The 20,528-nt window shown below is 48.1% G+C and overlaps 1 protein-coding gene across 2 annotated transcripts in view; it reads left to right on the forward strand.

Annotated features, from left to right (window-relative positions):
• LOC1278302 (protein patched) overlaps positions 1-20,528 on the forward strand; it is a 42,920-nt gene that overhangs the window by 19,310 nt on the left and 3,082 nt on the right. For both annotated transcript variants that reach the window (XM_061656278.1, XM_061656279.1), the window contains 4 exons: positions 16,693-17,243; positions 17,318-19,220; positions 19,934-20,141; positions 20,210-20,481. In XM_061656278.1, the coding sequence (XP_061512262.1) occupies positions 16,693-17,243; positions 17,318-19,220; positions 19,934-20,141; positions 20,210-20,481 (2,934 nt within the window). The remainder of the gene's footprint in view (positions 1-16,692; positions 17,244-17,317; positions 19,221-19,933; positions 20,142-20,209; positions 20,482-20,528) is intronic.

Here is a 20,528-nt window from a genome sequence, read left to right on the forward strand (position 1 = left end):
TAACAGATTAAATGTGTCATAATTTATGGGCTAGCGCGAGCAGTGGCTCGCACAGGATGAGGAAGAAGGGTTTTGCGTGTGGTCGTCACCCCAACTCTGCTGTGGTCTGCGTTCCCTCACAGCTACATTCTACCGGAAATTGGAATTGGAAAATCCTCTTCCCTCTTGTGCCCCCTGTGCTGCTAATCCGGCGAAATGGGCGCATTCAATTGGGTCCCCAGCCGGGTTGTGTAAAAAGGTGTGGGCCGAAATGGGTGAGCATCGATGTTCGGGAAACCTTATACCCCCTTATAGCCTAGCCCGCCCGTTGGTTGTTCGTTCGTTTGTTCATGTTTCGGTGCTGCTCCCTTTCCTTCCCCCGTTTTCTGTATCCAATTTATAGCCACACACACACACAAGCACAGACAGAGACAGATTTGGCCGCTGTCATCCGATCGCGCAAAGATCGATGGCAGCAAGCGGCGCGTGTTTCATGGGTGGCTTGGCCGTAAAGTATGGTTTTGGCTAGCCGAGCCGGCCAACCGTGTTTATGTCTTACTTTGGTGTGTCCTTTGCCTCCCTCCTCCCTTTGTTGTGTGCGATCGACAATACATTGTAGTTTTTTGGTGACCGTGTCGCTTGTTGGACTGTCGATATATTCCGGTTCTCCTTCCCTCCCCCCGCGGGTTGCTGTGTTGATCTAATAAAATGTTTGTGATTCCAAATGCTCTAATCCCACGACCGATTTGACTTAGAGGCGAAACAAAAAAAAGCTGAGGGAGAGGGAACACTCCGTCCAAACGTCCAAATGAAAATAAATGGAAGTAAGTCATCGGTTGATCTTCCTCCCTTCCCTAGCTGCTGTTGCGGGGGGAAGAGCAAACATCTAAACTGCGTAAACGGGGGGATGCTGGTTTGGCTCTGAACAATAAATCTTTCCCCAAAAAAAAAAAACCTCCCCGCGAGTGAAAGAGGTAAAAAAGAAAAATGATCCCAAAACAGAAAAGAGCATAATCCCACTCACCCAATGGTTGTGGGTGTGGGTTGTCGATCGCATGCGGCAGTGGTGGTGGTGGCGGTGGTATGTGGAAAGCTATGCTCTAACATTGTCGTGTGGCGGCGCGCATGTTGTTTGGCAGCCCACACACACACACACACGCCAAGACGCACGCACGCGATCCTCCGACGAAGAGAGGGACACACACCGCTTTATCATACGCGCTGGATACGTTTATATTTATTTCTTGTTCGTTCTCGCTTCAGTCTTGGGGCGACAAGACTGTTGAGCGAAAAAAAAAAACTATTCTAAATGCCCACCACACACACAAATCAGACAAGGACCGTAGATAAGCGTCTCGCGTTTCGCGTAAACCCTTTTTAACGGTGTTTTTTTTTCGTTTTGTTTATGATTCTCGATCCCTAGAAAGAAAGGGCGAACAAGCAGCCCAAGAAGCAAATGGTTTGACTGACGTGGAGATGAGCGGGTTTTTCCCTGCTCTGTGTGGCTCTGCTTCCTTTCCGCAGCTCGCACAGGGGGAGCAACATCTTGCTGGACGACTGTGCCTGCCTGCCTGCCAGCGTTACATTGTAACAAATCGCATGCTCATCGCTTAATGATGAAACTCACCACCATCTCCAGCCAGCTTCCCCAAAAAAATTGGATTGGACGCGGTGGCATGAAGCCCGGAAGGGCAGAAGAATAAGATTGCATCCCTTTATTCCTCTGTCACGGGGCTACTGCGAAGCATAATTACTAACGCGCAGAGTTGTTCTCCTCCCGTGAAGAGGAAGAGTTGAGGCAAACACAGTGTGCCCGCATGCAATCCACACTGTTACCACGTGTGCTTGCTATGCCAAGTGTACTTTCTTCACGTTCCCGGGTGCGGTTTAGAACACAGGAAGGAAGAGCAACTATTCAACCGTGGATCTCGAGATGCTATTGCAGTTGCTATCGATTTCACTCCACTACCAGGAGAAATGTGAGAATCTTCAATCAATCTCGACATGACACATTCATTAGTCTCTCTCGCATCCCCTTCTTCTGCGGTGTCGGAAAAATCCTCTCGCTGTCATGGTGAACCTTCTCAAATCTCCCCCCATGCAAGCTCTATTTATATACATCCGACGTTGATGGAAACGAAATCAGGAAACGATCGGTGCGCTGTTTTCGGTTTTGCTTGGTTTTGTACAAAAAATAATTGTAAAGCCCCAGCTGCTTGTTTATTGTTTGGTGTAAAAACACGAGCGATCTGTTGTGCTATTCCTCCGCCGTTTTTTTTTTTGACAATTGGATGTTGTCGTCCTCATCACGGCTGTAATGAGCTCGTTTGCTCACGATCATCATATTGTATGCCCACATCCGGTGTGCAGGCAAAGGTGAAGTGTGTAGGTGATGAATTTTAATAAACCATCAGGAGGAGACACTTCCCTTATTGGAAGTCTTTCAATCTGGGCCATAGACAGTTGACAGTTAGTTTTTTTTGGTGACAGCAAACATACACGCTCGCTTGAACCAGGGAACAGTCGGTGAAATGAATTTGTGTATTTTACAACCTCCATTTCCTTAACAAGAATGCATCGCCGTAATGCCCTTCCGCTTGAAATTTGGGGGCATCATACGGTGTGTTGTCCCGTCCCCGTGAATGTTCGCCCACAACACCAGCAGCAGTAGCAACATCAGCACAACTGGTCATCATCAAAAACAACAAGTGCGTGGCGTTCATCAGCTGGTAGGAAATAAACAAGCGCGCTAACACCTCAATAAACTTCCGCCTGATGTTGGTTTATTAGCTTGAACAGGGGTTTCTATGGTCAGTTTAACGGCGGAATTCTTCATCAGTGATTTCTAAATTTCCGTTTCAAGAGAGTCAAACTGTGGAATATTTTTATTTGAATTAATATTGTTGAAATGTTTTTTAGGGGTTCTAACATTTTTCTGAAAATCACAACAGTTTTCAATTTCTTCTACATGATTTTCAACACACTTAAGACCACATTTCAACGCTTTTTTGTAGAATGTGATCATATAGGACTTGATTATGTTATTTCAACTGCTGGAACCCGCATCCTGTGAGTGATCGTTAGAGCATAGAATCGTGTGTGTGGATAATTGGAATAGGAATTGGAATCCAAAGCATTGAGAGACTTGCCAATTAGTACCTAAATATTTGTGTAACATTACATAAAAAACCTCCAGCTCAGCTATCCTTAATTTCCGCTCTAAACGTCTTCATTACTCCAAACCTGAGTCGTCTGCGCAGTAATGATAATTGAAACCATTTTGAGGCACTTCTGAAGTTCCAGTTTCAAGCAACCTTTTTTTGTTTTGCTTATTCCTTAAGCTCCAGTAATACCCTCAGTAATGCCTACCCGACATGCAACCGGAATCGCTGCCCTGTAATATCCCCAAGCGAAGGGAGCGGAACAAAAAAAAAAACAACCAAACCTAATAGAGACATTTATTTCTCAACCGCAAACGCACGCTCTCGATCACTTTCTGTGGTTGGCTGGCGGTTGGGGTTTTTGTTCCATTTGCTGCAGACTAAAACCCCAGCCACAAAGCCCAAATTTTGGACCGAGTGCATAATTATGCCCGTGGTCCGAAAATTATGAGACGCCAGGATGAATGATGTCCGTCTGCCGGGTGGTGGGTCGTGCCGGGCACGCATGCCCACAAACACATGCGAAAAACAACCCACCACCGTTGGCCACGCACGTAAAATCCCGCCAAAGTTATGATCTCCAGAGCGACCAACCGCAAAGCCAGGGTGGTGGGGGTCGCCCGTTGTGTACTGCACACCGCCCTGGATGGGACCGCAAAGCGCGCGCGGTGCAGGAGGAATGAGAAAATTATATTAAGAAATTATCGGAACATAATTTAAAGGCGGCCGACACCGGCACCAACCGGACACCAAAGAGGGCGGAAAGGCGCCAAAGGAGAAAGAAGAACACGGCTTCTTTCCCATCAAAGGCGCACATTAGTTATGGCGATCTTTTCGGCCGTGGCGCGAGAATGCGGGAAAGAAGAACACCGCCAGAGAAAGAGAGAGAGAGAGCAACCCGAATAGGCAAGATCAGAGGCAAGATGCGGCCCTGCCGTGGTTAAGATATCTGAGTTTAGGGATCGAGCGAGTCGAAAGAAAAAACAAAACCCCCGTGGTCGACCAACATCTTGCGGCACGCGGGGACGGGCGGGAAGATGAGAGTAACCCGGATCGATTAGGGGCGTCGTCGGGGCGTACGCGAGTCGCCCAACCCTACGCCGCTAATGTCTATGTTTTGAGGCTTTCGGTACTGCTTACGGGTGGTTCGATCGAGCTCTCTCTGCGGTGGATTACATCATCAAACCACATCATCATCATCACCATCAACAACATCGTTTTCATCTCGATCGTCCGGGTGATGCTAGGCCTAAATGTGTAGACATCATCATCCGAGCAAAAAACCGATTAACTGCGAGACATCCGAGGCATGGATGTGTTGGGTCGCTTTTTTTGTGTTCTACGAAATTTTGGGAATGGTTGCTTCCGACTTTCCGTAACAGCTGTACCCGTCGGCGTCGGTGGCGGCACAGCTCTGTCGGCTTGACCTGGGAGTATTTGGAGCAAGCGCTTCTTGAACGTTTTGTTCCAGGATGTTTTTTGATCGTTGTCCCTCTGCCGAGATCGGTCTTCTTAGAAGGTGAACCTGACGAGTGCTGCAACATGTGTGTCGGGTTGGGACGGACTTACTCACAGCACGAAAGTAAGGGTGTGTTTGTGTGTGGGATGCATCCCGAGAAGGTCTCCCAATCAATTCTCTGTCAAATGGTTGCATTCCTACCCTTCTGAACTTGTTGCTGTCTCTGGATGAATTTCTGGAGAAAAAGGCAAGAAGGATCTCTAGAAGGGCGTACATTTTAGCAAGGTTAGGTCAGGTTAGGGGCTTCGCCAGAACTCTGATCGTGATGTTTCTATCCCCGGGGGAGGTCCTTTTTCTGTTGCAGCCTTGGGTGCATTTAGGGATCTTTCGACAGGGTGACAGGTCAACTTCATTAACTTTGTGAAGGTCTTCATCGGAGCTGTTGACGATACTGGACACATTGCTGAAGGTTCTATTGAACGGTCCTATTTTGTTGCCTGCTTGACTTTCATAGCCTTCAAGGGTAAGGTCCCATTAGGAATTAGGGTCGAGGAGATTCTTATTGATGGGTTTCATTTCCAGGGAACTTTGAAACACGCATATGTTGGAAGGATTTGAAGATGCAAGGATGTACAACGAAACAATGTTTTCAACGAACAAAAGTGTCCCTCTCTGTCTCTCTTTGCTGGTTAGGTCTGTGAACATTTGAATATTACATATGATGAACTTGATATACACGCATGATGCATAAGCGATAAGATCGCCTACTACGTGCCCGTGCAAGATAAAATGTGTGAGCTGAAACTGATCTCCTGTTTGTTGTATTTCGCTGTTGTATGATCACGTCGACTTCGCCCTGTGCGCGCGTGTGTTTGGTGGGAACCTCCGCATGGGAAAAAGGGTGTAGAATACACGGCGGTGGAGTAGTCGCAGTCGAAGGGGTTGGGATGGCTAATTGCTAGGTAAGAAGCATAAATTTCCTTAATTTCCTAGAATTTGACACAATTTCCAGGAACTCGTCCAGAAGGGGAGTCCACCCGGGCGGGCAGAAGAGACAGCAGCGCTATGTTGCGCTCTGTGCGTAGCTCGCCTTCTAAAGGGAAGAGCATTTGATTCCGCAGAGAAGATCGGGGTGGAAAAAAAACACAAAATACAAGACCACAACCCCACACAGAGCCACACGCCGGGCACGCACATGTACAAAAGGAAGGAGAGAGAGAGAGATGGAGACACGAAAGAAAGACATCAAAGATAAGGGTGGATGCTCAACGCACTGCCGAGATCGGTGCGGCTCCTCCGGGGGGTGCCGACGACCGACTGGGGCACACCTGACGACGTCTTATTTATCTCGCTCTCGTGGATACCACCGTGCCTTTTGGAACGCTTGGGGGCATAATAAGAGAAGAGAGACAGAGAGAAAGAGAGATCACACACACACGCACACAGGAACAAAGCAGCGAGAAGGGAACGGGAAGTCGGGACAGACAAGGGGGGATCCTGGGAAGGCATAACAACCGGTTCACTATAATTTTCCCAAACCAAATCAACTTTCCTTCACAAAACCTCGCGACCGCCACCGGCGAAGATGACGACGGAGAGGGCAGGCCACACGAGAGAGAGAGAGAAGAAAAAAAAACGGCCACCGAAGATATAGTGAAGCAAGCAAGGGGTCGGCTCGATGAGAGTTGATGGTTTGATGAAGTTGTCCAGACTCGTCCTCCGAAGCGGCCGCCGCCAACGGTGGGATGATGATGATGTGTTGTTGTTGTTGTGTAGCGGCACAGAAGAAAAGGGTGGAAACGAAACACACTCCTCCTCCCGGGGCGCAGTCCATCTTCAACTGTGCTGGCGCACGGTTTTGGAGCGAGAGGTTTTGAAGCATCAAAGGCACACGAGATATCGTGCGTTTAGTAGTAGTCGCTGCTGTAGGTTTTGGGGGGAACGTGCGAGAGTGAAATAAATCCGTTACGCATCTCGCATAACGCTTCGAATGGAATTTGCGTGTGCCTTCTGGGATGATATGGAGGTTGCGCGAGACCCCGCGCGAAGATCATGCCTTCGATCTGGAGTGGAGCGATCCAAGTTAGGATCTCGCGTCATTCTCACTCGTTTAAACTCGTAGCAATCCTCTGGGTGGTCAGCAAGGTCTTCCTTTCTCCTATTACGTGTGCGTAAGCAGAGCTAAAATCCTAGTCTAGAATGGCTTTACCTTTCTTAATTTAGCATAAAACAAAATGGGAAGATCATTACGCGGAAGAGTCCGGAGTCGCCGGGGAATGTGTCCCACGGAGGAGCGGGATATTGATTTCCCTTAGCGACAACGATGAAATCGAGAGCTATCTCTGTGGAGAAGCGGGGATGATGCCGGGGGTTGATCGTAAATATTAACATGCTTAATCAATTAACATAAAAATGTCCACTCCTCGTACAGCCAGGGGTGTTTGCGGGAGAGTGGACTCCGAGAGCATAATTTAATGTCACTGAGCCTTTTGTTGGGTGATGGAATGTGAGATGGTTTTGAGGTTTTAAGCTATGAAATTCCCAAAAAAGCACATTTAATGAAGACATGCGTTGAAGGAAAGAGGATCGTTGAAATGTTTCAGCCCAGGGGAACACAACCGTAGAGTTCATTAGTGCCGTGCGGTGGTGGTCTTAGAATTGGGTTCGTTTCGAGGGATTGAGATTTCAATCATTATGATTCCACGTAATTGACCAAACCGGGCTGATAGAGGAATGGTTGGAATGTGTCGATTTTATGCAACTAACAACAACCACCGTCCATCGCAGGTACCATCTCGGGTCCACAGCTCCATTAGAAGAAGGGAAGAAAACCCGCTCCCGGACATACAGACCAGACGGACACACATCTGCTCCTAATTTTGTGCAAAAGTTTCGTGGAAAAAAGAGCCGAAAAAAAACGTACAACGAAAACAAATCATAAGAACCTGGACCGTTCTCGTTCTTCCTCTTACTCCGGGAGCTAATTCTAAGCCACAGAACCGTGCCCCTGGCGCGGTGCCTTCTGCACGAGGATCGTCCTCATTTGTGGGATACACCTTTTCATTATTTACCTACCGAAACCTTGTCCGACCTTTTGCGCGAGCCCGTGCGCGTTCCATGGCTACGAAGATTGGATTTCCTTTCGGGGTTTTTTTTTTTTGGGTTTCCAATAATTTTGCAATAAATCATCCAAACGTGCGGGGGAACACCGTTGCTCTTCTTCCCTATCCACTCTCCCCAAACGAGGGTTCGGTTTTACGGTTTTGTACATTTTCCGTTTAACGTTTTCACGAAGCACAAATTATTAGCGGTCCCCGTCGGATGATTTGTGTAGCGGCGGCGGGCTGGCGGGCAAAAGCATTTCGGCCGATTGGATTTCGATTTTAGTTGAGAACGTGTACGCGCGGGTTTTTTGGGTTTTGCCTTAAAGGGACGAACACCAAATAAAAGGTGGACTGCATTACGACTATTGCATTAATTAGCAGTAAAAGTTTGGTAAAACGTTTCCCCCCCGGGTCTTCAGGAGGTCGGCCTTGGGCAAATCGAAAACGGTTTATTAAAGCTTTTAATAACGGTAGCTAAGCGTGTTTGGCTCGAAAGTTTCAAGGTCCAATCCGGGGGATGTTTTAGCTTGTGAAAACATGTTGGTTGACTGAAAATATTTATTCCGTTGTTGTGTATTTCTTAACGACACCAACGATCGTTCCCTGTACCCTTGATCCTGTTTTCTCCACTGGGTTACTCTTTTGAGCCTTCCGATAAAAGCATTTTGGGTTCAGCTTTCGTTGTGTCCTTGTTGCAGATGTCCAACTTTGCAACCTGCAATGGATAAGCTTCTAAGGTATAATCGGATTTATGATGGGATTTCGTACGCTCAATCGCCCAATTTCAAGGACGAGGACAACTCCTTTTGTTGTAGACGACCCATGTCACATGGAGGCAACGCGTTGCGGATCAGCCAACCACCCGGTGGTTTTGTTTGCCGTAATGTCAGCTTCGGTATGTTGTGGGATCGCCGCACATTCCGTTCGACCTTCTGGAAACCGTTCCGTTTTCTGCACTCATAAAACGGCTCTGCGTTTTGCGTGTCCCACCTTTTCAGCCAAGGCTACCAGCCCCTCGACGTGTGTGTGTATGTGTCTTTGCGTCCAATAGGGTGCAATCAAAACATGCCAACGATTTTATAAGTGGTTATCCCCTTCGGGGCTAGTGCACCCGGGGCCCGGCGAAAGTGTGTCAATAAACTTGGCGATCGTGTTGATTGCAAGAGTTTTGTGCTTTTGCGTGACCTCGCCCAAATGGTCCTTGGAATACGTGTACCACTTGTGCCGGATATATAAAAGGACCACAAGTAACGCATTCCGAAAAAGGGCAAAAAGGGACAACTTTACAACACGCACCTCCCATCCCGGATATAATGGAATGTTTTCATCCAAGCCCGTGGAGACTGCAATTGACGGGGTTTTGGATTGTGGTGCTGGTACTGCCTCTACTGCAATGCTCTCTGGGTGGTATGGCACCGTTTCCTGGAAGGGTACTTCAAGCAAAGCCCACGGACTGGAAGAATGCAGCAATAACCATAAAGTAATGCCCATCTCCAATCCAATCTTGGGCAGCAGTACCCAACCGTACGGCTACGGGCTGTAACGGGGACGACCGGGACTTTAGAACCGTACCGGTATGGAGCATCTTCCGCCAGAATTAAACGATGTTTATTGCTGGAAGAAAAGCTTGTTTGATGAGCCCAGCCCAATCTCATCGGGCACATACAAGCGCGCTCATTACCATTTGGCTTTGTGGTGATAGCTTAAGCTAACCCAACCCAAAGATATTCAAATCACCGGATGTACGTCTCCATGTAAAATTGGAAAGCGTTCTTGGCCCTGGTGTTGGTGGTGGTCGAGAAGACCCCACGGAAAGCTGTAATGGCTTAACGTGCGTACCCAATGGGTTTTTCGGTTCATGTCTTATCGCTCACGTGTGTCGGCTTGCTGTGTGTGTGTCTCGCCATCATCATAGAGAACCTAGAGTCTGTGTGAATGTCTTTCACTCAACTATGGTGGTCGTCGGCACGATATCCTTCACTTCAGCCGCTGAAGGTCGTCTCAAAAGTGTATGTTTAAATGCATAAGACCGAGAGGAAGAGAGAGTGAGAGAGGTCTTAGTCGCTTTCGGACTAGTTCACTCACCGGGCGACAGGTATCGGACCTCCCGCTGGTGCTCATAAAAGAGTTGTAAGCGCTTATACGATAGGACTCTCCACCGTTGGTGGCCAACAGTGAGTTGTGGAATAGGGAAGTGGAGGACATTAAAAAAACATTGAAGACCAGCGAGCATTATTATAGACCTAAGACACACACACACACACAGCTTTCCGGCGTCTCATCTCGGGACAGAGGAGGGGGGGGGGAGTGTGATGGGTTTTATTTCGCTTTATCGCACTGCACTGATAGATAGAGCAAATGGGTACAGTGATACAGCGTGAGCGAGAAGGCAAAGGATAGCTGGAAAGGTAAATCTCGTTTCCTTGGGATAAAGTTTAGAGGCCGCGCATAAAGATCAGCCGCTGGGTAGCAAGCGGACAAAAGACACAACCCTCTATTCCCCGTGGTGGTCTGTGAGGTACAGAGGGAGCAAGAGAGAGAGAGAGCTTTTGAAACGCTTTCAAAAAGCCTGATCTCATCGGTGGATCAGTTTCAGATGTCTCTATTTAGAGTGGAGCCTCCCTTCTCGACTACTACCCTCGGATCTACCAACCGAGAGAAGCGTGATCTTTACGGATAAGGTTAGCAAACGAACTAAACCAAAAAAAAGAGAGGAATTTGCAAAGATCATTTATTATCACAGCAGGTAGATATATCGCCTGAATACTTCGTTTCACATTCAGAAGCTAGAGGCTCACCAGCAGCATCATCCAACAGTGGAATGCCCTGGCTGGGATTAGAGCGAAGCGCGCAGAAGATCGAGGTTTTCGCAATTCGACAAGCTGTTTTGAGCGGAAAATTAGAGAATCCATCACACGCTGGGAAGCGAAGACGACGGATGGAGAGATAACGGAAAAGATCGCAAACTCTGCAAGAGGTGGTGGTGGCAGCGCTTCGCAAACGGAGTTAAGGGCAGGGATCACGGCAGTAGCTTCCTGGAAGGAAGGAAGTCATTAGATGCGCGAGAGGAAACGAAGGAAACGGAAAAAAAAACTTCTCGAGATCTCGGATTACGAGCTCTCGCGCTCTCTCTCTTTCGCAAGTCGTCGCTTTTGTCGACGATCGATAGAATGTTTCGGCACGGAGCGGGACAACAAACGCGTCGAACGTGCAGAGTCAACATCAAAAGAAATCGTCACACTACAAGAGTCGACGGCTTTGCACCGCTTTGCAGAAAGTAAATGCAACATATGCCTCTTGCGAGTCAGAGAGAAGATGCCTGTCTTCTACGCAGACAGATTCGAAACACGCAGCTCAGGGAGTGGAGGGAAGAGAGATGGTATGCCATTTTATGCTTTATGTCTGTGAAGTGGCCGCAATCAAACGTGGGTCGGATCCCGGAAAACCCGGCGAAGGGCCCGAAGATGCATGCCTGCGCTGCTCCTCATCGTCACATCCAATCATCCGGAACGTCGTTGAAAGCGTAAAACATCGTGTAACGATTGCACGATTTATGGCCCTATATTGCCGATGCCGCTTGCAGACCGTCGCTGGCAATGAAAACACGGTATAAGGGAAGGAATGTTGTGGAGGCGAGGCGGTCTTTTTCTTTGCCGCACTACCGCTGGGACGTATGGAAATAGAAGCGGATGTTAGTTTTACACAATTCTTTGAATATTCACACAATCCCGTGATGATGATCATGAGGATGATGAGGATGGGTGTGTAAGCAAAGTCTGCCTTATTAGGGCTGTTGGGCAGATGTTTCCTTGGTCTTATGCGTTCTGTACTACACGGACAGCGTCATGGCCTTGCCCTCTGGGCGAAAAGTGAAATTAGACGTACTTGGCGTGTGGGAAGAATAAGTGATCTTGCAGAGCAATTAATGGTCACATAATCAATTGAAGAGACCTGTTGGAAGATTACTGCTAACCGAATGTCACAGTTGAAGGCAATAGCCTCGCTTGAATCGAATCAAAGGAAATGGAGATCGAGAAGAAATTTAATGTCTCAAGATCAATGAAAAGATCAGTGCGAGTCAGACTTGTGGTTGTTTGTATAGCTTATGTTTTGACTCCTGTAGAGTTCTTTCATCTCTCGCTAGACGTTTTATGCAATGTCACATTACAATGCATACTATAACCTTGTCCAAATCGTATCAAAGATACCGGAAATGTAAGGGAAAGTTGTAAGATCAATGAGAAGATCAGAGGGTACTTAGCCATCTAGAGCAATTTCACATTAGAACACGTTTCACATTAGAAGAGAAAGTTGAAGTCACAAGATCGTACTGAGACTTCTTCTCAAATCTCAAATTACAAAACAATTTCAGACATTACATCAATGAAATCAATGGCATCGGATATGCTAGAGTGAATCTAACTACTGCTTACAATTTACATCTTAATTTGTGTCTCAGCTCATTAAAAACTGTGTCCCATACATTGCAAGATTCCTGGAAGTACTGACCAGCCCACGGGGTCTGTTGTCGTATGTCGTGAATATCCCAAAGTTCATGGTGGCAAGATGGTTAGGACTGGCCCTAGCAGTCACAGCGTTGCCACACACAAAAGCGCATAAACAGACAATGTTAATGAGCCGTTTGCGTCGAACATGCACTCACACACATACATTGTTGGTAATTAATGTCCATTACTACTCCCGAGCGTGTGTACCCCGGGACCGCCCGAACGCTCTCTTCTGTCTCCTTCCCAAACTCGTCTATCTTCGGTTGGCGTGTCTCCGTTCCCTTCATTTCAACTGAAGCTCCCTCAGAAACCCGGCCCGTACAGTAATTATGTGTTTGCATACACAAATAAACAGCATTTTACACATTCATCACTTAGAGGGGAACTGTGTTGAATGTGCAGGCCCCCCTTTCCCCAATGGTTGCTGTTTGTCATTGGCATTGGTCGGTACACTTGGGATGCTCCTCTCTGCCCTTATGCGCCTAGCAATGCACCATGGGAACGGAAACGAAGGAACCATTCATAGCTTATTTGTGATCTCCAGAGAAATAGTTGGGTTCTCCACTCGGCGCTCCGGTTTCCTGTGTGGCGGATGGAGTCGATATATATATGTTTAGCTACACGCACCGGTGGAACCGGTGAGCGCTAATCTTTGATTTATATCGATAGCTTAACGGAAATGCGTAAGCGGTGACATCCGATCGGAAAAGGAGGGAGTGTGGATAGCGGAGAACAGGGCCACGAACAAGAAGGGCTCGGGATCTTCATTCATCTCACGTACCGATCAGGGATGGGACACAACAATGGCCGAGTTTTCTGTGTGTCTATCGGAATCATCATCTAATGCCAGTTTGCTACAAATCTCTACTCCTCCGTGTGCGGTATCGGTTCCCGGAGATCGGCGCTTACCCAGGGGAAACTACAAAACCCACCCAAGAGAGTAGGCACTACACCTTCTCTGTGCACCCTTTCCCCCCTGCCTAATGCTCGAGCACACAGTTAGATCATCGTCCGCGGTGTTCCATTCCCTTTATCATGGAGCGGACGACGCTTTCCTTTCGCCTATTTCGCCGTCACTCTCGCGTTGCCCTGCCTTGGTTGCGGTGTAAAGAGGCTGTCCTCTCTTCCTACAAACGAATGTCTTACTTACCCTGTGGTTGTAGCCCCTTATCTATTCCATTCACTTGCTTTCTCCCGCTAGTCGGCCGATTGAATGCGACATCTCATCTGAGGCGCTCGTTCGATTAATCTTCCTTCTCTCGCTGGTCCATTAGGAGCTTTAGGAGTACTCGCTCGTCTGCACTCCTCAACCGCCCTTCTTCAAGAGTGCCTTGAAATTCCAGCACACACCGCGAAACTCCGAAAAGGGTGATTCATTTCATCCCCCCCCTTTTGCCGCGCAAAACGAGCAACCAAACCCATTCCCAAGGGTTCAATTTGTGGAGACTGGTGGGGTGGTTTGTGCCTAGTAAGGTACTGAAGCTTCGGCCTTTTGATTGATCGTTCGGCCGTGGTCGTGTTTTAGGGGGAGAAATCACATTTCCGCGGCACCTCGCTGGCGGAAGATTAAGACGTAAACATTTGTTTTAATTAAGATGTTCCCAGACGTTGTCGGCAGCGTTTCTTCTGCTTCTCTTTCACTCTCTCTCTCTCTCTGTGTCTGGCTTTTCACCTTTCATCTCAGAAATGGTGGAACCACACCAGAGGAATGTGTCCGTTCGCGGATGGAGCTTTTAATGATGAAGATTCCCCCTTCTTTGGAAGGCGATGGCGCAACATTGATGCGAATTCGCTCGATTTGGAGCCTCCATGCTTACAATCCCAAAGAAAGAGCGAAAGATAGGGAAAGAATTGACCGTGTGAAACTCTTCTATATGCTATGCTAGGTATGTAGGCCTGCTTCGTATTGATCGAAAGATCAGGTGATCTTCATAACGTCCCAAATCCTGTGCTGATGTCCCACCGAAATATGATCTTTTTGTAGCTCTTTAATTTGGGGTCCATCAGATCTCACTCTGACTCGTCCACAATATGGCGTGCCCCAAAAAACGAAGGCCCCAAATTCCTGTTGTCAACCGAATTACGCGCCTCCTGTGATGTGTGGTGCTTGCGAATCGTACAGAAGCATTTGCCCACTAAATTACGGAAGCTGTTTGCAAAACAACGCAACACGATCGATTTGATCGGTCGGAGCTGCCAGCGGCAAATCAAGATCACCACGCCTTCCAGATGTTACCCGTTCAGGGTGGAGCATATGATTGTCGCACAAAACCACAAACAATATCGGGCAAGGCTTCATGTGCTCTTAGAGAAGGTTTTAAAGGTTTGCTTCACTAAGGAGAGAGAAAGAGAGAAAAAAGGTGATTCGTTGGGTGGTCACAAACAAAATCGTAACACAATACGCCTCCCCGCAATTCTACCTGCTGGAGGTGAGCCTGCCGAGAGACTTGTGGTTCGACTTTATGAAAGCGGTTAAGGGGGAATCGAAAGAAGATGATCCTCGTGATCTTCCATCACTTTTAAGCCTCTACCAATGTCCAGGACAGAACAGAAGGTGTTTTTGTGGTAACCCTGGTCCTGGTCGTTGTTGAGTCTTGGTGGGTCGTTTGTTGGGAAACTTGATACCCGTTACCCTTTCAGGAAGACGTAAGAAGACGGTGGACGGTCAGCAGTTGTGCTGTTGGACGGTATGATTTTCCAGTCGAGTAACCAAAATCACGGTACGGCGGCAGTTGCAACATGAAACCGTCGCAGGAGTTTACCTCTTCGCAAGACGGTTTAACCTTTACAGTGGGAAACCTCTCCAGGGCTACTCTGCGGTGGCATATGATCATCGTGATCATCATCAGCGTAGTAGTAGTAAGCGTCATGTGCGGTAGTTCAGTTTTAACGCTCAATTACACTTCTCGCTTGAGTGTGTGCCTGGTGAAGAAGTCAATTAACCTGCACGACCGAGGCGCCCTTCAATTGGGTGTCCCCATGGGAAGGTGTTGAGTTGTGGGGCTTCTGGTTAAGTGGAATTAACTTCTTGTTTAGTTCTGTGAGAAGATACCATATGACCTTAGGTCCTCTTCACCAATTCTAAGCGAGTCTTTGAGAAGATCTTTTAATTTCAACATTATAAAACTTTATTCTAAAGCTTCTGGTTAAATGGAATTAACTTCTTGTTTAGTTCTGTGAGAAGATACCATAGGACCTTAGGTCCTCTTCACCAATTCTAAGCGAGTCTTTGAGAAGATCTTTTAATTTCAACATTATAAAACTTTATTCTAAAGCTTCTGGTTAAGTGGAATTAACTTCTTGTTTAGTTCTGTGAGAAGATACCATAGGACCTTAGGTCCTCTTCACCAATTCTAAGCGAGTCTTTGAGAAGATCTTTTAATTTCAACATTATAAAACTTTATTCTAAAGCTTCTGGTTAAGTGGAATTAACTTCTTGTTTAGTTCTGTGAGAAGATACCATAGGACCTTAGGACCTCTTCACCAATTCTAAGCGAGTCTTTGAGAAGATCTTTTAATTTCAACATTATAAAACTTTATTTTAAAGCTTCTGGTTAAGTGGAATTAACTTCTTGTTTAGTTCTGTGAGAAGATACCATAGGACCTTAGGACCTCTTCACCAATTCTAAGCGAGTCTTTGAGAAGATCTTTTAATTTCAACATTATAAAACTTTATTTTAAAGCTTCTGGTTAAGTGGAATTAACTTCTTGTTTAGTTCTGTGAGAAGATACCATAGGACCTTAGGACCTCTTCACCAATTCTAAGCGAGTCTTTGAGAAGATCTTTTAATTTCAACATTATAAAACTTTATTCTAAAGCTTCTGGTTAAGTGGAATTAACTTCTTGTTTAGTTCTGTGAGAAGATACCATAGGACCTTAGGACCTCTTCACCAATTCTAAGCGAGTCTTTGAGAAGATCTTTTAATTTCAACATTATAAAACTTTATTTTAAAGCTTCTGGTTAAGTGGAATTAACTTCTTGTTTAGTTCTGTGAGAAGATACCATAGGACCTTAGGACCTCTTCACCAATTCTAAGCGAGTCTTTGAGAAGATCTTTTAATTTCAACATTATAAAACTTTATTTTAAAGCTTCTGGTTAAGTGGAATTAACTTCTTGTTTAGTTCTGTGAGAAGATACCATAGGACCTTAGGACCTCTTCACCAATTCTAAGCGAGTCTTTGAGAAGATCTTTTAATTTCAACATTATAAAACTTTATTTTAAAGCTTCTGGTTAAGTGGAATTAACTTCTTGTTTAGTTCTGTGAGAAGATACCATAGGACCTTAGGTCCTCTTCACCAATTCTAAGCGAGTCTTTGAGAAGATCTTTTAATTTCAACATTCTAAAACTTTATTCTAAAGCTTCTGGTTTAGTGGTCGTTGAGTCTTTGTCTTCTGAAAGTCTTTGAGAAGATCTTTTCATTTCAACATTCTAAAACATTATTCTAAATCCGGCACTTTCTGCTTCTATTTCCAACAGGGTAAAGCACGGGGGAGAAGGTCCTCAGTGTACATGCGCTCCCTCTTCCAGTCCTATCTCTACAACCTCGGCTGTTCGATACAGAAGCACGCCGGCAAGGTCCTATTCGTGGCGATACTGGTACTCAGCACGTTCTGCGTCGGGCTGAAATCGGCCACGGTCCACTCGAAAGTGCATCAGCTCTGGATACAGGAAGGTGGTTCGCTCGAGCATGAGCTAGCCTACACGCAGAAATCGCTCGGCGAGATGGACTCCTCCACGCACCAGCTGCTAATCCAAACGCCCAAAGATATGGACGCCTCGATACTGCACCCGAACGCGCTACTGACGCACCTGGACGTGGTGAAGAAAGCGATCTCGGTGACGGTGCACATGTACGACATCACGTGGAGCCTCAAGGACATGTGCTACTCGCCCAGCATACCGAGCTTCGATACGCACTTTATCGAGCAGATCTTCGAGAACATCATACCGTGCGCGATCATCACGCCGCTGGACTGTTTCTGGGAGGGCAGCAAGCTGCTGGGGCCAAAGTATCCCGTCCATATACCGTAAGTTTTGAACTCAATCTAGCTGTGTTTTCACATTTTAATTTGCTGTTTTTCCTTTTTCGCTTGCTTTCTAGTGGCCAAACGAACAAAGTGCAGTGGACCTCGCTCAACCCCCAGACGCTGCTGAAGGACATCAAGGCGCAGAACTACCAGTTTCCGTTCGAAACGCTCGAGCAGTACATGAAGCGGGCCGGTATCAGCACCGGCTACACGGAGAAACCCTGCCTCAACCCGAAAGACAAGCAGTGCCCCGATACGGCACCGAACAAAAAGTCGGGACAGGTACCGGACATTGGCGCGAGCCTTACCGGCGGTTGCTATGGCTTTGCCGCCAAGTATATGCACTGGCCGGAAGAGCTCGTCGTTGGTGGTGCGGTACGCAACCGCACGCACCATCTCCGGTCGGCGAAAGCGCTGCAGACGGTCATTCAGCTGATGGGTGAACGGGAACTGTACGACTACTGGAACAATCACTACAAGGTGCACCACATTGGGTGGAACCCGGACAAGGCGGCCGAGGTGCTGAACGCTTGGCAGAAGAAGTTTTCCGCCGAGGTGAACAAAATCATGCAGACGGAGGTGAAACCGCTGTCGTACTATGGGGTGTACGCGTTTTCGTCGGCAACGTTGGATGATATACTTGGGAAACACTCTAACCCGAACCCGATCAGCCTTGGGATTGGTATTGCGATTATTTTGCTGTACACGGCTTGTACGTTGCTGCGCTGGAAGGATGGCATCAATGGGCAGAGTGGAGTCGGTGTGGCTGGTGTGTTGTTAATCACTGTAACGACAGCCGCCGGGCTGGGCTTCTGTGCGCTGCTGGGGATCGCTTTCAATGCCGCCACGACGCAGGTCATTCCGTTTCTCGCGCTCGGGCTCGGCGTTGATCATATCTTCGTGCTGACGCATGCGTACGCGGAGCGCGATACGAGCGAACAGACGGGCCAGGTGCTGAAGAAGGCAGGGCTGAGCGTACTGTTTGCCGGGGCGTCGACGGCAGGGTCGTTCTTTGCGGCCACCCTCATCCCGGTGCCTGCGCTGCGTGTCTTCTGCTTCCAGGGCGCGATCCTGACGATGTTCAACCTGGCCGCCGTGCTGCTCGTGTTCCCGGCAATGATTTCGCTCGATCTGCGCCGCCGACGGTCCGGGCGGGCGGATGTGCTTTGCTGCTGCTTGCCAGCGCTCCCGAGCACCACGCACGACCTCAACACGCAGCGCAGCTACCATTACCATCAGCAACCGCAACAGCAGCAGCAGCAGCAACAGCCGCAAAACAACATCGAAGCGCAACGCCACGAGGAAGAGACACTGATCGAGTGTCAGTCGAAATCGTGCCTCAGCTTCTCGCTGTCCCGATTTGCGATCAAACACTACGCTCCGTTCATTACGCGCAGCTCGGTGAAGGTGTTCGGGATGCTGCTACTATCCGGCATCCTTGGTGTCTCCCTATTCGCCTCCATGAAGCTCCCGGACGGGCTCGAGCTCACAGACCTCGTGCCGCAAAACACGAACGAGCACCGGTTCCTGAGCGTGCAGGGCAAGCTGTTCGGCTTCTACAGCATGTTTGCCGTCACGCAGGGCGATTTTGAGTATCCGAACAATCAGAAGCTGCTGCACGAGTACCACGAAGCGTTCGTGCGCGTTTCGCACGTGATCAAGAACGATAACGGGGGGCTGCCGGACTTTTGGTTGAGCTTGTTCCGCGATTGGTTGGTGAATTTGCAGCGTGCGTTTGATCGGGACTATCGGGAGGGACGGATCACGCAGGAACGGTGGTACTCGAACGCGAGCAATGATGCGATCCTGGCGTACAAGCTGCTGGTCCAGACGGGGCACGTGGACAACCCGATCGACAAGAGTTTGGTGACGCAGGTGCGGCTGGTCGACTCGGAGGGTGTGATCAATCCGGAAGCGTTCTACAACTACCTGTCCGCGTGGGCTTGGAACGATGTGCTCGCTTACGGTGCTTCGCAGGTGAGTTTGAGAGAGAGAGAGGAGCATTAGTTGTAGTGATGGGAGAAATGAAGATTTCGTCGGAATCGAATCCGGATAGGTCATAAGCTTTCTGAATTCGATTCCGGATAGTAGGTTCGGAATCGGATCGGGAATCGGAATTGGTCCCGGAAATGGTTCCGGAATCGAGATCGGGTACGGAATCGAAATCGGCTTCGGAAATGGTTTCGGAATCGGAATCGGGTCCGGAATCGGAAGCGGAATCGGAATCAGATCCGGATCCGAAATCAGAATCGGAATTAGATCCCGAATCGGAATCGTTTCTGGAATCAGAATCCGGTCCGTAATTGGAATCGAATCCGGAATCGGAATCGGGTTCGTAATCAAAATCTGGTTCGGAATCAGAATCGGGTCCGGAATCGGCTTCGGAATCGGCTTCGGAATCGAGTTCGGGTCCGGAATCGGAATCAGATCCCTAATCGGAATCGTTTCCGGAATTAGAATCCGATCCGGAATCGGAATCGGGTTCGGAATCGGAATCGGGTTCGGAATCGAGTTTGGAATCGGAATCGGGCCCGGAATCGGATCCAGAATTCAGCATCGGAATCGGCTCTGGGATTGAATCCAAACACGAAACCAGAATCGGGTTGGTCCGATTCCGAGCTCCCACAACTAATTAGTTGAAATGTTGGAGACGTTATTAATTTTACTTTATTTTTTCCTTCTCTCCCCAGGGTAACTTACGACCGGAGCCACGGGAATGGTTTCACACACCGTCCGACTTTGAGCTGAAAATCCCGAAAAGCGCACCGCTCACCTACACCCAGCTGCCGTTCTATCTGCACGGGCTGAGCGATACGGCCGACATCAAGACGATGATCAGCCAGATACGCGAACTGTGCTCCCGGTTTGAGTCGCGCGGACTGCCCAACTATCCCTCAGGTGCGCTCTCCCTCAAAGTGGATCTTTTGAACGCATTTTAACCTCCTTTCTGTGTTTCTCCTACGCAGGCATTCCATTCATTTTCTGGGAACAGTACATGAACCTACGGCCGGGACTGCTGAAAGCGATCGGCTGCGCCCTGTTGGCGGTGTTTGTGTTCGTCTCGCTGCTGCTCCTGTCCGGCTGGGCCGCGCTGCTGATCGTGCTGAACGTGCTGATGATGCAGATCCAGCTGCTCGGCGTGATGATCCTGCTCGGCATCAAGCTGTCGGCCATACCGGCGGTCATACTGATCGCCAGCATTGGGCTGGGCGTCGGCATCACCGTACATGTGGCGCTGGTGAGTAATTAAAATGTTTTTTTTTTCAATTTCGTATTCTAACATTC

This window comes from Anopheles gambiae, chromosome 3 (assembly GCF_943734735.2).
Source record: "Anopheles gambiae chromosome 3, idAnoGambNW_F1_1, whole genome shotgun sequence".
Taxonomy (NCBI): Eukaryota; Metazoa; Arthropoda; class Insecta; order Diptera; family Culicidae; genus Anopheles; species Anopheles gambiae.